Source organism: Lepidochelys olivacea, assembly GCF_965140295.1.
Source record: "Lepidochelys olivacea isolate rLepOli2 genome assembly, chromosome: 1".
Lineage (NCBI taxonomy): Eukaryota > Metazoa > Chordata > Testudines > Cheloniidae > Lepidochelys > Lepidochelys olivacea.
In genome coordinates, this window is record NC_140411.1 from 274,118,721 (window position 1) to 274,139,142 (window position 20,422).

Here is a 20,422-nt window from a genome sequence, read left to right on the forward strand (position 1 = left end):
GATTTTGTCTGAACCTTAAAGTGGTATTTAAAAAGCTAGATAGAATGGAAACTGGGAAAGTAATTTCACAGCTATATAGAATGGGTGCTGAAAACAGCTATCATGCAAAATAGACACTAGGTGGCACACATGATCAAACATTATATTGTCGACATGCTGATGTAAACTTGACCCAATGAAGTGACTGTCACACATGTAACACTACTGATTACAAATTGTAAGAAACTGGGATTGAAAGGAGGTATGAAACAAGACTCTTGAAACCAGTAACTAAGTCTCTGAAATGGTACCAAGCCAAGTGGATCAGAGAGGGGAAAAAGTCATTAGAAATGTAAGATGTTTTTTTGCTTCCCTACAACTTAGCTTAAGATGTACTATGTGACTTAGTTTTTCTCAGGTTCAGAAAATGCATTATACATATGCTACTGTTGCTTTAATCTGATATATGTAAGTAAATTTTGTTTTTAATTAGACAACTGAATCATAGAATGGTAATTTCACACAGTCCTGAATCCAGAATAGGGAATCAGGTCTGAGTCCTGTTCCCAGCTATGTGGCCTTAAACATTTCATTTAATCTTTTTGAGCTTTAGTTTCTTTAAAATTGGAATCTTCTTCTAGATCTTTAGATGGCCTCTGTGACTACACAATGAGTTCTTCTGAAGTATTTAGACAGAGAAATAGCTATTTCTATGTCCCCAGCCTGTAGATGAAATAGCTTGGCCACACTTAGAAAATTCTTCAAGATCTATGGATACAAAGCACTGCATAACTATTGTGACAAAGTTCCTCCTCTGCCTTGGTGGGTTCTGCGCTTATTGGTGGATTTGCTTGCCTCAGAGGTTCACGGCAGCCCTCAGTTTGGCCACTTTTGCTAGTGGCTCAAACCTGCCGTTCACTCAGCTAACCACATCACTGGCGAGCATAGGGAAAAGGAAGGAGAACAATCCCTGCAGTCTCTGCTGATCCACCTAGTGGGTCGGGGGACAGGCCAGGGACCTTCCCCTCTGGTAGGTCCCACGGTCCAGGTCAACTCCTCTTATATCCAATAGGGGAAGGGGGGAACCCGGGCCCGCCCTCTACTCCAGGTTCCTGCCAGGGACCTGTGGATCACAGCTGTCTACTGTGTTTCTTGTGACAGCTACAACTCCCTAGGCTACTTCCCCAGGGCCTCCTCCCAGCACCTTCTTTATCCTCACCACAGGACCTTCCCCCTGATGCCAGATAGCATTTGTACTCCTGAGACCTCCAGCAGCACACCCTCTCACACTCAGCTCCTTGTGCACCCCTCATTGACTGAAGTGAGGTCCTTTTTAAACCAGGTGCCTGATTAGCCTGCCTGACTTAACTGATTCTAGCAGCTTCTTAATTGGCTCCAGGTGTCCTAATTAGCCTGCCTGCCTTAATTGGTTTCAGCCAAGTTCCTGATTATTCTGGAACCGTCCCTGGTTACCTTACCCAGGGAAAAGGTACCTGCTTAATCTGGGGCTAATATATCTTTCTTCTATCACTCTCCTGTAGCCATCTGGCCCAACCCTGTCACATAATTAATTACCTTATTACTACCAGGTTTTTTTGGAGCTCTTTCAGCTTTCCTGGAATCCCTATGGCAGCACCTTTACACACTCTCCTGCCTCAGACTTCAACCTCCATTCTTTCAAGTTCAACAGCATACTAGACAATCCAGGGCTCTAGTCTCTATTAGCAACAGCCAATGACAGTCTGTCCTCACCAGTATGCCCTGCCTTATTATACCTCCCACCCTCTTCCTCCTCGCCTTAACGTTGTCTTCCAACTTTTTCCTCCTCACCATCATCCCCCTTCTCCATATTCCCTCACTTGTCACTCAAGCTCAACTTTCACCTATTGAAGTAAAACAATAAGTACTGGATAGATATTTAGTAACTGTGCCCACTACATATATTAGTAACTACATAATCTTCTAAACTCCCTTTCCTTCCTTCTTGTGAACAAAGTATGGATGATGTGTTTCATCGCCTCTTACTTTTAGATTGCAAATTTCAGAACAGGGAATGTGTCTTATCTGTGAAGCTCCTAGCATCCCTTTATGTTACTGGAAAATAATACTAAATACTAATAACTGGAACAAGTGAAAACTGACTTCCATGAATTTTTTGACCAGCTCTAATGCTTGTTGGACTTGCCTGTGAAAATGAAGTAAAGTTTATATAGTCTGGTAAAGTGCTATCACTTCTAGATTTTTCAATTTTATCTTCAGTTTAAGCGTTGAACCCCTTACTGTATTTTTCAGTGCAGTTTGATGGAAAATATTTATCACTAACTTTTGCCATAGTACAGTTAAATATTAATTCAGTGATGTGAAAGTACTAGAATGTTTATATTGAGGCTTTCTTCCTGACTTCAAACCAGTGCTTGTTAAAGATTTGTCTCCTTTTTATTAATTAAGTTAATCAAAGAGCTAAAATTTGGGCTCACAAAAGCCTGGACTTCAGAAAAAGCAGCCTTGCCTAACACTGAATGAATGAAATCAAATTTCATTCTCTTCTTTTTTTATCCCCCTGGTTTAAGCTCTCACTTCTCATTTCCCTTTGCCTCTTCTCTCTCCGCTCTTATATATTTACCTAATATAACTATCACTTTTTTGTTTTTTTCATTTCCATACACTCAATTTTTAAATCAATACCCACGGTCATGCTAGTGTTTACCATTGTTGCTTTGTACTAAATTGGGTTACTGTATCAACCCCACTGGATATAGCAACAGCTGAAGCATGAATAAACTTGCTTTAACTGTTGGTTCTTTTGTGCCCAGGTAAAAGACATCTAAAATCAGAGTTGTTCTGCTAACATAAGTACATGTAATTCTAAAATAAGCATCCTTAGTCAATCAAATCTGTTAAGCTACCTTTTTAGGTACTATATACGATGAGACATCAACATCAACCCAGTACAATAACTAATTTGGCAACAACAACAGAACTGCTCAGTTCTTCAATGATGCAAAATTGAAGTTTTTGGTTTGAAGAGCTAGAAACAAATTTGTTGCAATGAGAACTGAGTTAATGATGCATAATGCATAAGATATAGCTATTCTGCTGAAAGTATTGTAGAAAGTGTTGCCATCGATTGCTAGATGTAGGTTCCTGCATTTTCTAATGGAAGCAGCAAGAGTTTTTAAATTTAGAAATGTGTGTGGGTGTACAATCAATCATATGGTGATGTCACTGCTATAAAAAATCATAATAGGATTTATCCACAGAAAATTCCATTACTCAGGCCAATCCCATGTTCAGAAAAGAATCAGAGTAGTAGCAAATGTCCAAACAGGTGCAGGCAGTGCACATACAGTATAAGATTTCCAGGTTTACATACGGCTCTTTGTACACTCCGATTGCATACTACTGTATAGGATACTTCCACTTGACTGTTGACTTAGGCCTGTTAGGTGAGGCCAGCTACGTCACTCGGGTGTGAAAAATCCACAGCCCTGAGCAACATAGTTAAGCTGACCTAACCCTGGTGTAGACAGCGCTAGGTCAACAGAAGAAATAGCTATCGCCTCTTGAGGAGGTGGAATACCTACATCAACGGGTAGGTGTAGATACTACCTTCAGTGCAGACACTATCTACACCAACAGGAGTAGTTCTCCCATTAGTATAAGTAATCCATCTTCCCAAGAGTCAGTAGCTAAGTCGATGGAAGAATTCTTTTGTCAACCTAGCAGTGTCTACACTAGGGGTTACGTCAGCTTAACTACATCGCTCAAGGGTGTGGATTTTTCATACCCCTGAGTGACACAGCCGAGTCAACGTACCTTTTTCTTAATATAGACCACGCCTCAGCCCTTGTAAGCCGTGTGATTTTATTTAGGAACTGTAGACTTCAGCACCCTCTTTCCTAAGGCTGCATCAGCTGAAATTGACAGGTATAGAAGTAGTATTTGATTTACATTCAACCTCCATCAGACAAGTTGAGGCTAGGGTCCTTTCAGCCAGGAAGTAGCTACAGCTCTTTTAGAATGCATTACAACTAGAGCTGTGCAAATAACTGATTTTCAATTCACTGGCAGTTCTGAAAAAATAAAATAAAATAAAATAAAATTCAGTTGGGGTCAAACAGAAACCAGAATTAATTGAAAGTTGGACAAAAAATTGTTTTGGATTAAACAAAATGTTTTGTTTCAATTATTTTAAACTTTTTTAATAGAAGCAAAGGAAATGAAGGGCTAGATTCAGGAAACTGAGGTAGAGTCCTCTCTTTTCCCTGTGGACAGGGCACTCACCTGACATATGGAAGACCTAAGTCTGGATCCCTTCTCTGGAGCAGAGACTGGAATCCAAGTCACCCCACTCCTAGCTTACTGCCTTGCCAAAATGGTTATATGCCATTTTGGAATGGGTCTCTGTCTCTCTTATTAAAGCCTTTCCACTTTGTATAAAATACTTGAATAGTCATTGGGCCCAAATGAGCAAATGACTCTACAGTCCAATGATTAGGGCATTCACCTAGGAGATGGGACACCTGGGTTCCAGTTCCTTCTCCAGAACAGGAAGTCAAACCGGGAATCTCCCGCATCCTAGGTGAGTGCCCTAACATGGGGCTATTGGGCATAAGGGGACGCTGTCTCCTCCTTGGTTTTGTCAATGACACCTACTTCCCCTTGTGAATCTAGCCCCCAAAAAATCTAAACTTTTTGTTTTGGTAATGTAGAACTAATTTTTTTGGCATTTTTAAAATTCTTGTTTGTTTGTTTAAGCCAAAACCGTTCACTGAAATTGACATGAACTCACAAAATGTTTTGGTCGATCTGAGTCTGCATTTTTCATTGAAAAAAAAAAAGTTATCAAAAAAAATTTCTCCCAGCTCTCATTACCACACTACTGGTAGCACATTTGTCAGTGGGTAAATTTGTGTCTCAGATGCAGCATTTCGTCTGTCCAGCTATGGAGAATTTAAGATTCTGTACCTTGACAACGAAAAACATTTGCACATCATGTGTATGAAAGAAATTAACACCACCATGGAAGTCAATTTTATGTCAGTTATTTCAGGTGTTTGGGCAAAAAAGGAGGAACACTGTGGAAAGAGGAAGTTACTTTTGATATTTATATCGGTGAAGCCTTCACGCTATTTTGTTATAACTGAAAACAGCATAAATTTGTGATGTAGGATCCTTGTCAATCAGGGACTCTCCTGAGGCCACCAATTCATTTTACATATGATTGACTGACCAATATTTCAACGTTACCAGCTTGGGCCATATTCAAACAAAAGGCCTGGCTGTGAATGGTTCTACACCCTGTTTGGGGCACATTGTGGGCTCAGAATCAATGTACTGAATTTAGATGATTTTTACGTGTTCTTAAATAAATGGCAGCCAAGAATACAAATTTATATTGTATCATAGTATGGTGTACTTGGAAATAGTAAAACATCCTCCCACCCCTATTACCATATTTCCACTATAAATGGAATTTTAAACAATAGCAGCCTTACTTTATTGCAACTCCTTTATAATAAAACTATATTTCCCCAAAACAAACCTTATATTTGGTTTTGTTTTTTCTGGAATCAAAGTTATTCGATATTACATGATGGCTCTATTAGTCATGCAGTTTCTAAGTGATCAGAAGCTGAAAGTTTTATATTAAGAATCTCAAGGAGTGGTTTGGCTAAATAAATCAGAAGCTTTGCCTCCTTAAACATCTGTTTTATTCTCCAGGATATTGATGAAAGTTGGCAGCAAATGCCCTTTCACAGACAACTGAACTTGCAAAAAAGTCTGTGATCCGCAATGTACACTGATAAACAAGGGTAAACAATGGGGACCTGCTCAGCTTCAGTACAGACATCTCAGAGCTGTCTAAAGCAGCTTATACTATACAAAGTTTAACTTATAGCTGATGGATGGTTTGATTTATTAATTTTCAGATGAAGGGTAACTTTCAGACTTTAAGATACCAGGCTGAGTATGTGTAAGGGGGGAAAAACACTAATGTAATTAAACAGCAACATTATAAGCCAAATAACATAAACAGTAGAGTTAACAGCTGACAGTTTGACAGTTATTCTACCAAAGGACACCTCTCAAAGCTGTTAAAATCTGTAGGGTAAAAGTGGGTGTCATCCATTTGATTAGTCTTTTGTCAGACATGCTGTATATCCTTCCAGTGGCTTCAGGCATCAGATTCCTTCTAACTGTTCTAGCACCTCTGTTCTATTTTTCTGTGTCCTTCCTGCTCCTACTATAGCATTTAACTTCACTCATTAGGACAAGCATGAAAAAAATGCCTGTTAATGTCTCTCAATTCCACACGCCCATGTTTTGATAGTCAAAACATGTTTTGCAATTTACTTTTTGTTCTATCACAGGTGGTGTATGTAGTTCACATTTGTTTTAGGTTAAATTAAATCGATTTATAAGGCCATGTCTACATTGGCAGAGTTACAGCACGGGGAGTTACCGCACCACTCAGAGAGCGTTAAAGGGAAACTGCTCTTGTGTGTTCACACTGTCAGCTGCCTGCACAATAACGTGTTCACACTTGTGGCACTTGCAGCGGTATTCAGAGCAGTGCACTCTGGGCAGCTATCCCACAGAGCCCCTCTTTCTCTTCTGCCGCTAAGAGCTGTGGGAAGGCAGAGGGGGTCATGGGGCATCCTGGGTCCTGTGCCAGTCCCCCATGATGCATTGCTTTGCATCCCAGCAATCCCTTCAGTCTGCATTTGAAGCCATCTTTCAAAGGTTTGTGTACTGCATGCTCTGCCTCTTCGGGCTGCAGGAATGGATCCCGAACTATTGACCAGTATGCTGCTCGCTTTGACCAACATGTCACGAATAGCAATGGAGTTATTCCTTAAACTACAAAGGCAAGAGGAGTGCAACATTGATCTCGCCATGCATAGTAGCTACGACACAAGATTGCTTGTGGCATTCATGGAGGTGCTGACCATGGTGGAACGCTGCTTTTGGGTTCAGGAAAAGCACTGAATGGTGGGATCACATCGTGATGCACATCTGGGATGATGAGCAATGGCTGTAGAACTTTCGGATGAGGAAAGCCACATTCATGGGACTGTGACGAGCTCGCCCCAGCCCTGCGGCACAGGAATATGAGAATGAGAGAATGTTGGAGAAGCGCATGGCAATTGCACTGTGGAAGCTGGCTATTCCAGATTGCTACTGATCGGTCACTAACCAGTTTGGAGTGGGAAAGTCGACCGTTGGACTCATGTTGACGAAAGTCTGCAGGGTCATTAATTGCATCCTGCTCCAAAAGACCATGACTCTGGGCAACATGCATGACATTGTAGATGGCTTTGCACAAATGGCTTTCCCTAACTGCGGTGGGGCAATAGATGGCATGCATATTCCAATTCTGGCACCAGACCACCTATCCACAGAGTACATTAATCGCAAGGGGTATTTCTCAATGGTTCTCCAGGTGCTTGTCAATCACCGTGGGCGTTTCACGGACATTAACGCAGGCTGGTGCGGAAAGATACATGACGCACACATCTTTTGGAATGTTGGCCTGTTCAGGAAGCTGCAAGCAGGGACTTTCTTCCCGGACCAGAAGATCACTGTACGGGAAGTCAAAATGCCCTCCTGAGAGACCTCGCCTACCCCTTAATGCCATGGCTTATGAAGCCATACACAGGGCAACTTGACAGCAGCAAGAAGTGGTTCAACAACAGGCTGAGCAAATGCAGAATGACTGTTGAGTGTGCTTTTGGCCTTTTAAAAGCCTGGTGGCGCTGTCTCTATAGGAAGCTGGACCTGGCCGATGAAAATATTCTTATGCTTACAGCCATGTGCTGTACGCTCCATAATAATTGTGAAGGGAATGGTGAAAGCTTCACTCAGGGCTGGATTACAGAGGCTCAGTGCCTGGAGGCTGAGTTTGAACAGCCAGAGACCAGGGCTATTAGAGGGGTGCAGCGTGGGGCCATATGGATCAGGGATGCCTTGAGGCAGCAATTTGAAGCTGAAAGCCACTAATGTTTATTGCTATGCTTGGGAGTGCAGTGCTTGTAATGCTAGAGGTGATTTGTGCAGACGATGCAATATGAAGGTTTAACATAATTGTCTGTTGCTTTGCAGGGCTCTATTTGCATTCAATTAATAGAATAAAGATTGCTTTGAAACCAACACAATTCTTTTATTAAAAAACAACTGAAGGAGTGAGTCAAACAAAAAAAAACCCATAAGCACTCAGGGTGATGGTGGAAGGGAAGGTCCCAGCTGGAGGTGGGGTCCCGAGGCGGCTAAAGATTTGTGTATGTCGAGGGATCATACCCAACCTTCTCCTCTGGAGTACAATTCAGTGGGTACTGTACTTTAGCAAAGCCAAACTACAGAGGGATGGGTGTTGAGTGCAGTGGGTAATGGGAGTCCGCAGTGCTGGACTGTGAGGTGGGATGAGTGGAATGCCACAGGTATAGGCTAGAGCCAGGAGGTTGATAAGAGTGCGTTGGCAGTGTCTGGGGGAGGATGGGAAAGAGATTTGCAGCAGGGGAAAGTGGGCATGGAGCTGCTTGGTTTGAAGAGCTAGTATTGCCTGGAGCATGTCTGCTTGGCGCTCCATAACCTTTAAGAGCCTCTCCATGGCTTCATTCTGGCGTGCCGCGTTCTCCTTTCAGTCCCTCTTCTCGCTGTCCCACCCCTCCTTCAATTCCTGTTTCTCGGCAGTGGAGTGCATCATAACATCACCCAGAAAGTCCTCCTTAGTAATTCTTGGCTGCTTTCTAATCCTGCACAGCCATTCAGCCGATAACAAAAAGGGAGGCTGGGCTCCCAAGGTCATCTCTGTGAAATTTAAATGCAACATTTTACAGAACCAGTATTGTTTGCAACACACAGAACACTGATTCAGTGATTTAAAACACAGCCACTCTCACACCTATCACTAACTGGCTGACATCAGGCAAGCACATGAGCCACAAGACCCCCCAAAATGGTGAGTAGCTGCAGGGGCAGGGTAAATCACTCTTCCCGGATCCTGCTGTACACTGGGCACGGGGCTCTTGGGGACAGCCAGCATGGTAGGGTGGGCCTGATAATCATTCCTGTCCCCACACTTTCCACAGGATGTGATCATTATGGAAGATATCTCGCTGCTGAAGGTGAGCAGGGAATCAAGGGAGAGTGTTCTTCAAGACTGCGGCTTCCGCCCTGGCCTTTATGCAGCTCGCCTGTGTACAGCAATGGTCCCCTTCTCCCCCCGTGACGGCACAGTGGTGCATGAAAGTTACTGTTAACGGGGCAAGAAACAGAGCAGCTCTGCCAAAGAACCTGCAGCAATTGATTGCCCAGTATCTCCAAGAGAGTTTCCTGGAGATCCCCATGAAGTGAGGGAGTCAATCAACAGCCTGTTCCGCCACTCCAACTAGGGATGCGGTGGGAGACAAGCCTGCTTTCTACAATCCTCCTTCCCCCAACAATTCGCTTCAGTGATTCTGAAAATCAAATCCACTGACCAGGGGCCTCCTCTCCTGTTTGTGCTTTGCCAACATCCAACAGCTGTGACTTGCTAGCCTCCTCCAGGGTAGAAAAGAGCTCCTGGCTGCATGCATCTCTGACCGAGTCATCCTCTGCCTCTGGGTCCCCCTCCACATCCTCATCCAAGATTTCCTCCTCCTGGCTCTGTCCACTTTCGACTGGCATGCGAGCCACTGAAGTATCCATAGTGGTCTTTGCAGTGGAAGTGAGGTTGCCACCAAATATCGCATCCAGGTCTTTGTAGAACCGGCAGCTTTCGGGCGTAGCACCGGAGAGGCAGTTTGCCTCCTACGCCTTGTTGTAGGCTTTCCGCAGCTCCTACACTTTGACCCTGCACTGCAACGTGTCCCAGTCATGGCCCCTTTCTCTCATGCATCGTGAAATCTGTCCGTAGGTATCATAATTCCTATAGCTGGAGCGCAGCTGGGACTGGACAGCCTCCTCCCCCCAAATGCTGATGAGGTCCAGCAGCTCGGCATTGCTCCAAGCGGGGAATCGCCTGGTGCATGGAGCAGGCATGGCCACCTGCAAAGACGCGCTGAGACTACTGCAAGCATCACCAAGCAAACAGGAAGGGGACTTTCAAAACTCCGAAGGAATTTACGGGGTGGGGATGACGGTTGGTCACCTGAGGGCAGGGCAGTAGAGTTCAAACCGATGACCAGAGAGGCGAAAACAGGCATTGTGGGACACCTCCTGGAGGTCAATCGCAGCGCTGTAATTGACCATGGTGTCTACACTGGCATTGCAGCACTGTAGCCCTGGCGCAGAAAGTACATCTCTCGTTGGGGTGGTTTTTTTACAGTGCTACAACTGCGCAGTTTCTGCGCACTAAGTGTCGTGGCAGTGTGTATACTTCGGGAGTTACTGTGCAGAAACTTGCACAGTGTAAACAAGGCCTAAATGTTAAGGCTGAAAGTTACATACCCTCCATCAAAACAGTTGTGAAAGGGGAAGTAGAAGAAATATGGCCTAAATCCCACACTCCCTTTTGAAAACTCTTAAAGGGACATTGTCAACAGGAGTTCTTTAATTTCCAAAAATAAATGTTCAGGGAGCTCCCTTTAAATCAGGGGTGGGCAAACTTTTTGGCCCGAGGGCCACATCGGGGTGTGAAACTGTATCGAGGGCTGGGAAGGCTGTGACTCCCTGAACAGCCTGGCCCCTGCCCCCTATCCGCCCCCTGACTGCCCCCCTCAGAACTTCCCACCCATCCAACCCCCACCCCCCGCTCCTTGTCCCCTGACCACTCCCTCCCGGGACCCCCACCCCTAACCGCCTCCCTATGTAATCCCCCCCGCTCCCCATTCTGCGTGGGAGGGGGGGCAATGGGGGAAGGGCCGGGGGCTAGCCTCCCGGGCCAGGAGCTCAGGGGCCAGGCAGGACGGTCCCGTGGGCTGGATGTGGCCTGCGGGCTGTAGTTTGCCCACCTCTGCTTTAAATAGTATGTTCTGACCTTTTCAAAACATGGAAATCTCATTTCCTGTTCCATACTGATGTTTATAGGGGTCTTTTAGGCAGAACCAGGAGCAACAGCAAATGTTCAAAAGCTTCTTCTCCCTCCCCTTCATCTCTGCATACACATACCTGCTTTTTTTCAGTTTCAGCTCTTCTGCTGTTGAACACCCTTTCATGGGGCCTGGCCAGAAGAGGCACATGAGCAATGCAAGACAAAATAGAGAAACTGCACTGACAGCACTTTATGTACAGTCAAAGCAAGAAAACAAACTGGGGGTGGAGGAGAAAATTTGTTAACTTTTTTTTTAATAAAAATCTCAGGTATTACAAGTAATACTACTACATGCAATTTCAAATGGAAACTTTGACTTCAAGCTGATGTTTTATTTTAAAAAACAATCTCCAGTACCCTATCAGAAGATAATGAGAGGAAATAAGAGATATTTCTTTTAACAGACTAAGGCCCTCAGTGGGGTTGCAGGAACGCACATGAATCTGCCCACGTGGTGCTCACTGCAGGATTGGAACCTAAACTTTGCAAATGGAGGAGAAAGGGTGGTGGAGGAGAATTGTGCAGGGGAATGGCCTGAATTTTAGTGTGGTGTGTAAACTAACCATGAGCTAGAAATGATACTGGCATGTCTGCCATATTTAAAAATATCTGGAATGACCCATGCTCTGATACCTGTATTCAATTCTATACGCAGAAGCCAGAGGATGAGAGGCAGGAGAGGGAGCAAGAGCCAGGGACTTGAGGGTATACAGGAGTAGGGGAACTAGCATAAGAGCTGGGAGTAAGGGAGAGGGGCCAGAGGTCTATAACCATGAGTGCACAGTCCCCTCTAGAACTTGGAACTGAACCTAGAAGTCTTGAATGTCTGCATTCCTTTGTCAGCAAACAGCTCTGAAACTCACTAGCAAAGTGTGTTGCACTCTCTCTTGTGCCTATCCACATACTCAACCTACTACTGCTACCAGTTACTCTGTTAAAACTATGCTGTGATCAAAAGGTCTGACCCCTGCTGAGACCCAAGTTGGGGATCAATATGGTCCCACGTAATAGGATTTCTGATATTTCAATTTTGTTTTAAAAATTAGGGAACTACAATAAAAAAAATCTATAAAAATATCAATAAGGTTGCAAAGTAAAACACTCAAGCTAGGAAAGGACTGACTTAAGGTTTCTTCTGCAACTTTAATTTAGCCACCTTGTGGATATGTATTATAGTAGTCTTTAATTACATGAAAAATATGTGATCAGTAATTAACGTTTTTTATCCTACTGTATATGCATAACGTGGCAAAATGTAAGGTTGCAAAGGCAACCTTAGTTCTGTTCTTTCCTAACTTGAGTGTGTGACTTTGCAACCTTTTCATGTAGCATTGTTTTTTGAATGTTTATATATAAAATACAGTTTTTCCTAGGGATGTCAGCCATTAAAACAATGCTTTTGTTCCCAAGCTTGGGAAAAGACATTTTTTAATTGGTGACTCTCTCATTCACAATGATGAGGATTTTCATGTTGGACTAACACTTCTAGCAAGAAAGAACCATTTTCACTCAGTACCTGAGGCCCTTCCACACAGCTACTGGAGTGACTGCCAAATGAAACATAGTATTTTGATGCTATTTTTTGAGGCATCATTTATTACTGCCATCGAAGCTGTGCAATAACTTGGTACAGTAGAAGGACATAGGCAAATATGAGAATTTACAGAATTATTACAAATTTTGTTACCAATAATCTCTGATTACTTTTTTTTTAAATGAGAGGGGAACAAATATTTTCATTTTTTATTATGTATATTTGCCAGCTCTTTGTGTATAACTTTAGTTTAACTTACTATCATGCACTGCTTTGGGGGAGCTCACATGCACGTTCAAGGCCCTAGACCTTGAAAGAGAGTTTTTTACCAGTAAAAGAGGCAGAGCTCCTGCTGTTTCTGAATTTTGGGCCCAGTGTCTCTTTCTGGAAGCAATGAGAACTGACTGGGGAGCCCCCTATCTGCCCAAACCCCTCAACTCTGATAGGACTACAGAATCTATCCCTTTCCCCCTTACTCCCACCTTGTGCAGAAAGCTAAGGACTGCATTTTTCATTCTACAGACATTTGCACTGGGATGCTGAGGGAACCCATTTCTTCACTGCTCAGAACATACTCCTCCTTGCTCCTCACTGGATTGGGGAACTATCTCGGACATCCATGCAGGAGAAAGGGAAGGGCAGCCCTTTTTCATCTTCAGTCTTTCTTCTTGGTTATCCTTCTATTTCCTCTTCCAAAATCCTCCAGTCCCTCTACCCAACACCTAATAATCTTCTACCCCGAAGGTTTCAAATTTACACCTATGATGGTCCACTACTCTGCCTCCCATGATCTCACTTTGCTTTATGACCCCTTTGTCCCTCATGTTTTCCCTATTTTCTTTTGCTCTGCTTCTCCCAGGGCTCCTGGGTCAATCCAGACCTCTTCCAAATCTCCACAATCCCCCGCCTTGCCCAATCTCCCTCGCCTACACCTTCTGTTACCCATCTATTCACAAAAATGATCACCTCCATCCCAAAGGCTTTGTCTCCCAAGTGCCCCTGTACCTGTTCATCCATGCTTTCCCCTCCCTAAGGCTTCCTCCTCTCCAACTTACCCACTGTATCTGTCCCCCAAGGGGAAAGGAGAAGTAGCTGCGGCCTGCTGGCAGGCCTGCATCTGGGACTCCACTCTCAAATCTGCACAGCTCATTCTCTACTCAGGCAGGTTCCTAACTCTGCCCTATTGTGACACAGAGCTAGCTGGAAAGGGAAGAGGCGCTCAGGTAGGGAAAGAGTTGAGCTGGCTGTGAACAAGTGTTCACTTCTTAAACCTCCTGCCTGCCTACCAGGGGGAGGGGGAAGGAAAGGGAGGGAAGACAGAGGCAAGCCAAGAGACATCATTGCTGCTGCCTCCAGTCTACTGAGATGCTTAGTTTCAGAGTAGCTGCCTCGTTAGTCTGTATCCGCAAAAAGAACAGGAGTACTTGTGGCACCTTAGAGACTAACAAATTTATTTGAGCATAAACTTTCGTGGGCTAAAACCCACTTCATTGGATGCATGCAGTGGAAAATACAGTAGGAAGATAGATAGATAGATACACACAGAGAACATGAAACAATGGGTCTTATCATACACACTATAACGAAAGTGATCAGTTAAGGTGAGCTGTTACGGGAGGGGGGGGAGGAACCTTTTGTAGTGATAATCAAGATGGGCCATTTCCATCCAAGAACATGTGAGGAACAGTGTGGGGGGGGGAATTTTGTTTATTCCCCCCCCCCTACTGTTCCTCACATTTTCTTATCAAGTGCTGGAAATGGCCCATCTTGATTATCACTACAAAAGGTTTTTTTTCTCTCCTGCTGGTAATAGCTCACCTTAACTGATCACTCTCATTATAGAGTGTATGTTTCATGTTCCCTGTGTGTGATAGCTCAGTGGTTTGAGCATTGGCCTGCTAAACCCAGGGTTGTGAGCTCAATCCTTGAGGCGGCCATTTGGGATCTAGGGCAAAAATGGGGGATTGGTCCTGCTTTGAGCAGGGGGTTGGACTAGATGACCTCCTGAGGTCCCTTCCAACTCTGATATTCTATGATATATATTTTCCACTGCATGCATCCGATGAAGTGGATTTTAGCCCACGAAAGCTTATGCTCAAATAAATTTGTTAGTCTCTAAGGTGCCACAAGTACTTCTGTTCTTTTTGAGATGCTTAGCTAATCAATAGCCTGCATGCAGGGTGGTGGTGATGTTCTGTGAAGCACATATTGTAGTTATGGGTAAATGCAGGTAAACAGAGTTTACCCACTATTTATTTTGAGGAACATTGAGAGTTTGCATTGTTAGTCTACCCACTTCTTTTTTTAACCACTACACCACTGGGGAGGCCTGCAACAGCCATTCTCCTCTGCTATTTCTCTTCCTTTCTCTGTCGTCAACTGAAGTTTAGGAGGTGAGAGGACAGAGCCTCATTGCTGAGCAGTAGAACACAATAATTTCCCAGTTCTTGAGAAGGAACACTCTTCCCTCTACTGCTTAAGACCCCACCTCTGTTTCCTAGTCATATTCATAGCTTCCAAGTTTTATGCAGATCCATGTAACATTTTATGTAAATTACCTCATGAAATAATTTGCACATAACTGTAAATTTCAGTTTAAGGCCAATAAACCCTGCAGTGACCAGAGACTGGGGTAAGACATGGAGTTGCACAAAACTTGGCAGGTGGGTAGCGGGCTGGAGGCTAAAGGGTGTTGGGTGGGGGGAGGGGAGAAGGTGAAGGAAGAATTGTTAAGGGACAATGCCGGGACTACTAGCTTTGATTTTTGCTTCTCCTTTAGCTACCCTACAAAAGTGCTTTGGACCAGGACAGGAAAAGGCCTGTCATCCCAGGCAATCAAAAGAACTCAGGTAGGTTTAAAAGGGAACATTCGACCGAGGACAGCTGTTTAGGGGAAACAGATTGAGACATGTGATACTCCACTAAGGGTGCCTGAAGAAATTAGTCCTGCCTAGGATACAATCAGGGGATGGGAATGGGAATGGAAATGGAAGCTTTTAGGTAAAATCAATAATCTACACGTCTTAAAATCCTTTTTTCCCCTTTTAACTGCTTTGTTCCTACTACTAAAACAAACAATATTTTGGTTTTAAGAAGGCTGTCTCATTGTATACAACAAACTACAGCCTGCCTAAGGGAAGGACTGTGCAGGTACCCAAACACTGTCAGCCCCGCAGGGCAAGCCTGGTTTATAGACCAGACTTTGAGCTTCTGTACACTGTGGGGAATGTAGTCAAAGATCAGAAGTGCAGCTAGTCGCATAACCATAACACCAAGATTTTCAAAAGTGACTAATGATTTTTAGTATACAACTGGGGACACCTTTTAAAGGAGCCAGGTTTTCAGAGGAGAGGTGATTGGCCCTTTCTAACAATTTGGACCTCTTAAGGTCTCAAGTTAAATACTCAGAATTACTAGGAAAATCAAAAGCTTCTGAAAATCTTGGCCTTTGGTATCTTCTGCTCTCCCCACAACCACTCACCCCTCAAAGCCCACCAAGGTCAACAAATTGAAAGAAACATGAAAGAAACAAACCATTTTAGAGATATAAGCCAAAATTTAAATTTCCAGACTAGATGAGATGTAGTATGTGAAATTTGAGGAGGATTAACTTTTTTCGGGGGAAGCTGTGGGGGAGAGAGAAGGGATTTAAAATCAGGCTTGTAATTGAAAGCTAGCCCAAACTATGCAGTGGTTACTGCCGATGAAGTAAGCTGTAGCTCATGAAAGCTTATGCTCAAATAAATTGGTTAGTCTCTAAGGTGCCACAAGTACTCCTTTTCTTTTTACTCCATAAGCTCACCTTATCTGTCTCTCCCAAAATATCAAAGAATAACAAATAATGTGGTTTTTAGAGAGAGCTTCTAACTAAAATTCTCAGTGACATATGAAAGTTTGCCAAACCTGTTTACGTAAGCCACAAAGATTTCATAAACGTTTACAATGAAAATAAGATTCATAAAATGACCAATAGAAAACTACGGTGCAACCCAAGCTCCTCATAAATCTTGCCCTTTTCCTGTCCCTAGCCTTCCCATATCCTGGCAGCACAATTTTAAGCCCCATCTCACCCTTTGTCTATTCATTATCAAATGCTCAAGGTGCAACAACTCCTCCTTTTACCGTTGATTCATTTCTTCTGTTGTGGAATCGCCTTAATAACAGCCACCAGTTCCAATTACTTAAATAAAGCAATAATATTTGACACAGAAAATACAGAAAAGTAAATAGTATAGAACAAAAGAATACTAAGCTATCCTATATTACATTACCTTTTCTATAAGTGTTTTCTCCTTTCCTTGAGATCAGTAAGTAGTCTCCTTCATGATTGCTTTATTTGGGGTTTATCCGTTTCTTCCTGTCTGGCTTTAAGGAATGCAACATCAGGGAGAAGGAATTTTTGTGATCTGATTCAGTCCATACCCCCATTAAATGATGGCTAAACAAATTTTGGATTCTGCCCATTTTCAGCCATTTTTATACATATTTTTATGGCAAGAATCAGTAGCTAGCACTGTTACCTGTAGGTTTAATGTTTCTCTTATTGGACAAGTACTGTTCAGTCTTGAAGAAATGCTGCTACTATTAGTTTTGCAATGGTTTTTTGGGAGGAGCTGTTGCAAGCAGCAAGAAAGTTTGATCTATCTCCGTGTCTCTAACTAGTCAATTTTGGGTTAGAGTTTCTCTCTGGGTATTGGTGAAAGAAGGGGTTGCTTGTGTGCTGCTTGACTGCCTTTGTGGTGCAAATTGGTCTTAGAGGAGGGCATATAAATCCTCTATTACTGTAATTTCTGATCACCTCACTCTTTGACGTATTGATTTCATACGGTGTAAATTAAAATAAGTTACCCCATTTAAAATACTTAGATTCTGCATTACTGATTTCTTGTATAAGGGGAAACCAACATGGAAGTCCCTGAAATCTGCTACTGCACATCACATTCCCTAACTCTGTGGAATTCATTCAGCATCATACTTCTTCAAGTAGAAGTAGTCTTAGCAGAACTCAATTTTTAAAATTTTGGTAGATAATGTAGGTTTAATTTTAAGCATTTTTTTTTAAAAAAAACCTACTTGAATTAAATGTTCACAGTTGTGGGAAGTTATGGGGGAGGGCAATTATTTAATGACAATGAACAGTGAGATTTTAAAAGTTAGAGCTTTCTAACCGTTCAAACACAAACTGTCCATAGCACCTGTTTAAAAAGTACAGTGACTAGCCTTCAGTTAAACTCGTGTCCTCAAGCAGCATTTTGCTTACTTTGCCTGTCCTACATTTTGATGGGTACAGATGAATGTATTTTTTTGAGCCCTGTGTGTGAAATTTAAATTCACTGACATTTGCCCACATTTACCATACAACTCTCATCCTTCCAAGCCCGGCTAGGAGGCCCCAGCCCAGCCCCCAGGAGAGTGAGTCCCTCCCCCCACAACACGGATGTAGCATGGCTGACATGAGGGGGATTGGAGTCTAACTCTCCCTGACTCCTAAGGCGTTAGAAACGAAGGCGGCTCCCCAAAACTGGCTCTGCGGGCTGCCCCCCCCCCCCCACTCCACGGGCGGCGGGTCAGCAGCTCAAGCATCGTTGCGAGTTCAGTCCCGCTAGGCCCGTGCTGCTGAGGCAGAGGCGCTCGCGCTCCGGCGGGGGCGGAGGCAGGCCAGGCGCTGAGCTGCGCGCGGGCCTCTCTGGGGGCGTGGTCCCTGACGGGAGGACTGGGGGAGGCTGCGCAGAATAGGACATGGACGCTCATGGTAACCAAGCAACTGGGGGTGGGGCTCACTGTTTCTTTAAGGGCGAGTCGAGTGCCTATCGCATGGATGCGGCTCTAAGCTCGGCGCCGCGCTCACAGGGGTGGATGGGGCCCTCGGCAAGGCGGGGGCTACTGCTGGGGTCGAATTCGGGGCTCGGCTAGTCGGGTCTGGAGCGCGGGGGTTTTGACTGCGCCGTGGGGCGGCCGCTGGCGCTGCAAGGCAGGGGATCGCAGCGCCTGGCGCGGGCGCGCTGGGCCGCTGTCCTATGGCGTCTGTGCTGGTAAGGAAGGGAGCGGGCGGGCCTGGGGGAGACGCTGCCCGCCGAGCGCCGCTTCTGGGGCAGAGGAAAGGGAGGGACCCGACAGCTCTGCTGTGCGCGCTGGGAGGGGCGGGCCTCCCGCTGACTGCGCTGAGGGAGCCCCGGGCAGCCGCCCGCCAGGGCCCGAACTGATGAGCGTGTCTCCAGCCGGGCACCAACCGGCGGAGCCGCCTGGGGTCCGCGCCTTCTGGCCCTGCCCCATGCGCTGCCCCTTCTCCACCGGGACCTGCTTGTCTCGGGCCGAGCTCTGGGTTCAAGTTGCCCCCTGGGGCGTGCGAGCCAGCGCCGCGGCGTTAGAGCACGTAACCCGGCCACCCGCCGCTCCCAGGGGAGGTGACAAGCCCCGCTAGTGCCCCGTGTTTTCCTCTACTCCTGCTGTTACCGCTAAGGGCAGCTCTCAGGTGTCACGGTGATGGGCGTCTGGGCAGATCGGTGATGGACGCTCCTGCTCCTCAGTGAGCGAACTGGCCAACTGGAAGGGAGCCTGGAGCCCAAAGATAACGGGGGACAGCTTGTCACAGCTCGCCCTGCCAAGGGAAAACCTCTGCCCTTGAAACAGGGAGGGCGGGGGGCGTCCAACAGCTGTTAAAGGGTTTTCGTTTGCGGTAACCAAACCAAAACGCATTCAGAACGCCCGTTCACTTTGATTTGTCAGAGGAGAGTTACAGTCCCTTAAAGGGGAGCAGGAGGGTGGCCTTGCATATGATTTGCTATATCCGTCCTGTTTGTTGCACGGCGTTTTTTACTGCCATCCAGGGCCAGATTCCACAGGGGCGGCGGGTTGTTGTTTCGGAACATCTGTGCTATAATAGGGACATTCTGTAGGGCCTGGCTTCTCGGGATTTTTCTCCATGTCAACATCTAGAGACCAGCGCCTGGGCCTCTCTTGGCTGTCACCGCACTTCTCCGAGTAATGCAACCTTGAGCAGTGTTCTAGCTTTTAGGATGCTTTGCAGTACTCTCCTCCCCCACTATTATAATAATGAAAGTAAGTTTTATTCTGGACCACCGCGCTGCTGCTTTCCCAGAATCTTTCAATTGTATCTCAGAGAAGCTACCGCCTTTCAATATTAATCTCGGTGTGATCATAACATGGCGAGTTCCGGGTTGACAGAACAAAAATCAGGTGATGACACAAAACTCAGTTCTCAGATATTACAGGTTTCAGAGTAGCAGTCCTGTTAGTCTGTATCCGCAAAAAGAAGAGGAATACTTGTGGCACCTTAGAGACTAACCAATTTATTAACTTCTTCTCCAGGAGGATCCTATCTTAATTCGTCCCTTTAAAGGCCATAAAGCTGCAGTCACCGGCGTTGACTTCAGCCCGAGCAGCACGGCACTTGGTGAGTTTGTTACCTTTGTAGCGCGTTAGAGTTGCAGGCTTGTGCTGAACGCTTTGTGTAGGATCCAGACGCCCAGGTCCTGCAACGGGACTGTACTCAAGGAGGAGGGAGGGTACAGTGCCGCTGGAGCGCACGGAGGGGGAGGAGCGAGCGGATGGCGACAGGTGGGTGGCCCCTACAGGTTGTTGCTTGGGCAGGAGGCGGTGTTTGCTCTCCGGGATGACTGAGGAGAGTTTCTCAGCGGCTTCCGGAGAAGCGTGCTGGTGTGGCTCCGGGTCTAGCTCCGGTCCCCGGCGGGTGGGGCCGGCGGAGGCGGGGCTGGCGCACAGGGTTGGCGGGGAGAGGCGTTTCTCTGTGTCGGACGGGCCAAGGGCTCCCTGCCTCTTTTTTTAAGCGACAACTTTTTGAGCAAACCAGGGGGCGGAGGGGGAGTGCCCGGGGGAGGGCACAGAGAGGAGGAAGTAAGGCACGAGAGAGCTGG

At 45.4% G+C, this 20,422-nt stretch overlaps 1 protein-coding gene across 9 annotated transcripts in view; it reads left to right on the forward strand.

The window, feature by feature from the left end:
* The first annotated feature begins 17,940 nt into the window (after positions 1 to 17,940).
* Positions 17,941 to 20,422, forward strand: part of POC1B (POC1 centriolar protein B) — a 168,736-nt gene continuing 166,254 nt past the window's right edge. For 2 of the 9 annotated variants that reach the window (XM_084631160.1, XM_084631167.1), the window contains exons 1-2: positions 18,320 to 18,559; positions 19,857 to 19,941. In XM_084631160.1, the coding sequence (XP_084487286.1) occupies positions 18,545 to 18,559; positions 19,857 to 19,941 (100 nt within the window). In that variant the 5' untranslated portion in view covers positions 18,320 to 18,544. Of the gene's footprint in view, positions 18,280 to 18,319; positions 18,560 to 19,856; positions 19,942 to 20,422 lie in introns of those variants that run through there. The other 7 variants (XM_084631163.1, XM_084631162.1, XR_014712062.1 and 4 more) reach the window with 5 other exon arrangements.